The sequence below is a fragment of the Macaca nemestrina genome, chromosome 7, assembly GCF_043159975.1.
Source record: "Macaca nemestrina isolate mMacNem1 chromosome 7, mMacNem.hap1, whole genome shotgun sequence".
NCBI classification, from domain to species: domain Eukaryota; kingdom Metazoa; phylum Chordata; class Mammalia; order Primates; family Cercopithecidae; genus Macaca; species Macaca nemestrina.
Genome location: NC_092131.1, coordinates 87,782,417 through 87,787,368, shown reverse-complemented (window position 1 = coordinate 87,787,368; position 4,952 = coordinate 87,782,417). Strand labels below are relative to the sequence as shown.

Below are 4,952 nucleotides of genomic sequence, written 5' to 3'. Positions count from 1 at the left end.
ATATTAAAAGTGGAATATCAATTGTTTGAGAAATATTGGCTCATACATTGGCTCAGGTGGCTTCTCTCTCCCACCTCTCTCTACATTCATTGAGTCACTACTTGAATTTAAGTCTTCAATAGATAATGCACACTTGTTGGAAAGAGCTCTGGATGTGTGGGCACACGACAAACAACTGACTTTCCCTCAGAATCACCTCCCAAGTCATCCAGATACAGATGCCCAGAATTGTTCCCTTTTTGCTCTCCCCTGTCCCCCAAAGACCTAGAGAGTAAGAGGATGCACAGAACCTGCTCTGAGACTATCTCCCGTCCACCCAGTCTATCAGCACATGATTTCCTAGAGAAGTAAGAGGATGCACAGAACCTGCTCTGAGACTATCTCCCGTCCATCCAGTCTGTCAGCACATGATTTCCTGTTGCTCAAAGATTGCTTGACAGGAGCGGGGGCTTGAAGATAAGTTCTGGATATAAACTGAACCTTCTGTGATTCCAACAATAAGGTGGCCCAGTGAGAAAATCAACTAAGGTGGTTTGGCTAGGAGCAGACTTCAGAGGTGTTGATAGAAAAGATTTGCAAGAATCTTACTTTATTCATAAATCTTAATTTTGACTAGCGTTGATGAACCCGTATTGATCACATTTGCCAAATTGCAGGGAGTTGGAATGAAAAATATGGTGGAAAAATCAGGCTGTGATGTTAAAGGTAACACATTGAACACTTGCACAAACTCAGTTGAAGAGTTCGTGGTCTTGTCAGTTTGAGCTGAGTTCAGGACTGAATCTTGAGGTCCTGAAAAGCAACTTAACCAGCACCTTGTTACCTGTACTTCACAGTCAGATGTTATGTATAGTAGCATTGTGGAAACTATGGCTAGGTTATGTGACATTTTAATAGCAAGCAGTACAGTGTCACCAAACAGCTAAAGGTTATAATTCAAGAACTGAGTAAAGAAATTTCAGATACTGGCTACCTAATCATTCATAGCTATTTCGCCACTGTTTTTACTAGATATTCTTTCACCTCTCAAGGAAGGTCTTACAATTGACAACATTAAAAGTGATTTTCTGGCCTGACCAAGTGGCTCATGCCTGTAATCCCAGCATTTTCGGAGGCTAACGTGTTGAGGATTAGCTGGACTCAGGAGTTCAAGACCAACCTCGGCAACATGATGAAATCCTGTCTCTACAAAAATTAATACAAAAAACTAGCCAGGCATGGTGTTGCACGCCTATAGTCCCAGCTACTCGAGAGGCTGAGGTGGGAGGATGGCTTGAGCCTGGCAGGTTGAGACTGCAAGGAGTAGTGTTTGTGCGACTGCACTCCAGCCTGGGTGACAGAGCAAGACTCTGTCTAAAAAAAAAAAAAAAAAAAGAAAGAAAGGAGGAAAGGCTGGGCACGGTGACTCACACCTGTAATCCCAGCACTTTGGGAGGCCGAGTGGGTGCATCACAAGGTCAGGAGATCGAGACCATCCTGGCTAACACGGTGAAACCCCATCTCTACTAAAAATACAAAAAATTAGCTGGGCGTGGTGGCGGGTGCCTGTAGTCTCAGCTACTTAGGAGTCTGAGGCAGGATAATGGTGTGAACCCGGGAGGCAGAGGTTGCAGTAGCCGAGATCATGCCACTGTACTCCAGCCTGGGCGACAGAGCAACACTCTGTCTCAAAAAAAAAAAAAAAAAAAAAAAAGTGGCTTTCCTCAGTGAAGTTCCCGTGTAACATGGCATAAGTCATAACCCTCCAGGGACTTCCCCAGAAGTTTCTTAGAATTGAGAGCAGATGCTAAGTCTCTGGTTGTCTCCTGATAGCACCAGATAACCCCTTTCTGGGGTCACCTAGGTCTTACAATTATTTTGTGCCCAGGGCTCAGCCTTTGATGTTTGTAGCCTTTGCTCGAGGCTACTGTTTGAGTGAACCCAAGTGTTCCAGATGAAATGATACAAGAACAAGTTCACATAATAAGGCTGTTCCCCATCGCCCCCTCCACTACCAATCAGCTGGAGCGCTGTAGCTCCCCCTGCTCTTCCTTTCTCCACTGCTGCAGATTTCCAGGGCTCTGAGAAAAGGAGGAGGACGCAGACTCTGCTCTTCAGATCCACACGCTGATACCCACTACAACCAGTGACCTGAACTCGGAGTCTGAGTAGGGTAAGAAGGGCTCTGCTGAGGATGCTCGGGGTACAGCCAGGAGCACTAGAAAGGGGCTGACTGAGCTTTCAGATAGCAAAAAATGGAGAAGGATCCAAATCATGGAAAACAAAGGCCTGAATTCTGGTCAGCCCCAGTCCCACTGATACAGGCTTTCCCTGCTCCTCCCTTCCTTCACCGCCAGTCCTCCCAACCACAATGCATTAAAGCTGCTTGCATCCTACTCTTCTATCCTGTGTAGGCCTTTATCACTAGGACAGGGTTCCGTGGATGCGGAACCCTGTGTCTGATGTGGGCATTTGACATGGTTAGAAGTGCTCTCACATGCTTGCATCTCATTAGACTCTCGCAGGTCTGTAGGGAGCTGTTATTAGGCCTATCTGAGGACACCGATACTCAGAGCTGTGAATCAGGCTAGAGGTTCAGTAGGGCCAGGAATACTCCTCATGGGAAATGAGGGCAGAGAGCTGGTAAAGAGATAACTTTTTCAAATGACCATACATCCTATGCTGTGACCACAGTAGCTCTGCGGGGGACTGTTTTAGTCTTGGTGCCTGATTGATTACAGCAACAGTTCTAAACTGATGTCCTTTTATGATGGCATTGCCGATAAGCTCTAACAAATGAAGATCATTTGTAATAGCAATAATTAGGGAAATGGCCTCTGAGAAGGGATGTGGATAGTGAATAATGATCGCATGTTTCACCCAGGCTTTGGGGAAAGTGTTATAAGGAAGCCAAGGTTGGAAAAACATCATTTTTCAGAGAAGTGCAACCTGGGCTGTGGTTTCCAGAACCAATGCCTTCTGCCTAGGAACCACCTCCCAAGTAGTTACTCATCTTCTACATTCCCTTAAAATGCAACAATCTTTTCCACTTTGTAGACAAAAAGCTTAAAATGTCATTTTTCTATTGGACACATGATCTCCTGATAGTTTATTTGGTAAAAGAGAGCTAGATAGTGATTGGCTCCTCAAATTGGATAGAAGACAGGGTAGACAGGAGATATTTGAAATTCTCAAAAGGTACATGATCTATATTTTTCAAATTTGTGTTTGGCTCTCACACGCTAAAGCATATTTTTAGTTCTTAGAAAGCTGTATTCTTTTTTTTTTTTTTTGAGATGGAGTTTTGCTCTGTTGCCCAGGCTGGAGTGCAGAGGCGCAATCTCACCTCACTGTAACCTCTGTCTCCCGGGTTCAAGCGATTCTCCTGCCTCAGCCTCTCGAGTAGCTGGGACTACAGCCACTACGCCCAGTTACTTTTTGTATTTTTAGTAGAGATGGAGTTTCACCATGTTGGCCAGGGTGTTTCTCGAACTCCTGACCTCAGGTGATCCACCCGCCTCGGCCTCCCAAACTGCGCCCGGTCCAGAAACTGTATTCTTTAATGAGAATCATCATCTTCTAATAGGGAAACAAATAGCAATATAATATGTGCCCAAGTGCCTGCTTGGCAGGGAAAGGAATTTTAAGGTGGAGCTCAGTTCTCTGAGTATTGTCAGGATAATGTTTTTCTTTCTCTTCCCTGTAGACACGCAGGTGGCCCTGGTGACTGAGATGACATCCTCTCTAAAGATCTGGGGCATGCTCTTGGCCCTGCTTTACATCCTTTGCAGGCTGTGTGTATACAGTAAAGACGTTTACTGGAGAGAATTCATAAAACTTCATTACTTAAGTCCAAGTAGAGAATTCAAAGGGTACAAATGTGATGTCCTCATGAGAGAAAAAGAAGCTCTGAAAGGCAAAAGGTCTCATATATTCATCTATAGCTTATGGTTCAAAATTCAGCGTACATGCATCGATGAGAAGGGGAGCAACCGATATAGAAATGCATATGTATGGGCCCCAGGTGCCCTTAAAGTACTCGAGTGTCACTGGGAGAAGTACAACAGGAGGTACATAGAGAGCAGAAGCTTCAGCTACATTGAATTCCACTGTGGCATAGATGGATATGTTGATAACATAGAAGACCTGAAGATTATAGAACCTATCAACAACTAGAAAGTCTATGCACATCCTCAGATATTGGTAGAGTATTCAGTGCTTCCAAAGTGGTGGGCCCTGCCTCCATCAATAGCCCCAGCCACTCCCCACTTACATTTATGTGTCAGTGTTTTCCAAGTACTTAGAGTTTATGTACCTCGCGATTTCTTGATACCAAATCTTGGTGTGGTGTCTGTATCTGTAATACAATTTTGTCCTAATTTGCCTAATTTACTCCCACATTTTTTCCAAGATTCAGCTCCTATGGCATCTATCCTTGACTAACCTAAGATTTTTCCTGATATTGACTCTCTTTATACCTACCCAAGCTGAACAACCTTCTTTTTCTTAAATAAAATATATTATTCTAATATATGCGACACATATATATTATGTGTGCAGAGTATGTATTGTGTGATTGGTGTGGGTATGGGTGATCTAGGCTATTTTTGCCTATGGCTGTGCAAGGGGTTTAGGGTGCACTTTATGTATCTGGGTCTAATGTATGTGATATATTTATGTATATCATGTGGATATAAATGATTGTGTGCTAAACTGGAGACAAGTAGTGATGTAAGCACTCATCATGGTATCAATTTGAAATAATCAAAAAGGTCAAAATCCAGTTTTAAGAGCGGGCTGGGCACTGTGACTCATGCCTCTAATTTCAGCACTTTGGGAGGTCAAGACAGGTGGATCACCCGAGGTCAGGAGATCGAGACCAGCCTGGCCAACATGGTAAGGCCCTGTCTCTACTAAAAGTACAAAAATTTGCAACGCTTGGTGGCGCATGCCTGTAGTTCTAGCTATGGGAG

General features: G+C 44.0%; 1 protein-coding gene across 1 annotated transcript; it reads left to right on the top strand.

Moving 5' to 3' along the window:
- Positions 1-2,046: 2,046 nt before the first annotated feature.
- On the top strand, positions 2,047-4,508 carry LOC105496549 (epididymal protein 3A). The gene is made up of 2 exons (XM_011767056.3): positions 2,047-2,152; positions 3,686-4,508. Exon 2 carries the CDS (start codon positions 3,712-3,714, stop codon positions 4,153-4,155), a length of 444 nt encoding a protein of 147 aa, XP_011765358.1. The 5' UTR covers positions 2,047-2,152; positions 3,686-3,711; the 3' UTR covers positions 4,156-4,508.
- Positions 4,509-4,952: the final 444 nt, after the last annotated feature.

What these genes read in the sequence shown, in the direction of transcription:
- LOC105496549 (XM_011767056.3), top strand. Translation starts at nt 3,712, where the DNA reads ATGACATCCTCTCTAAAGATCTGGGGCATGCTCTTGGCCCTGCTTTAC.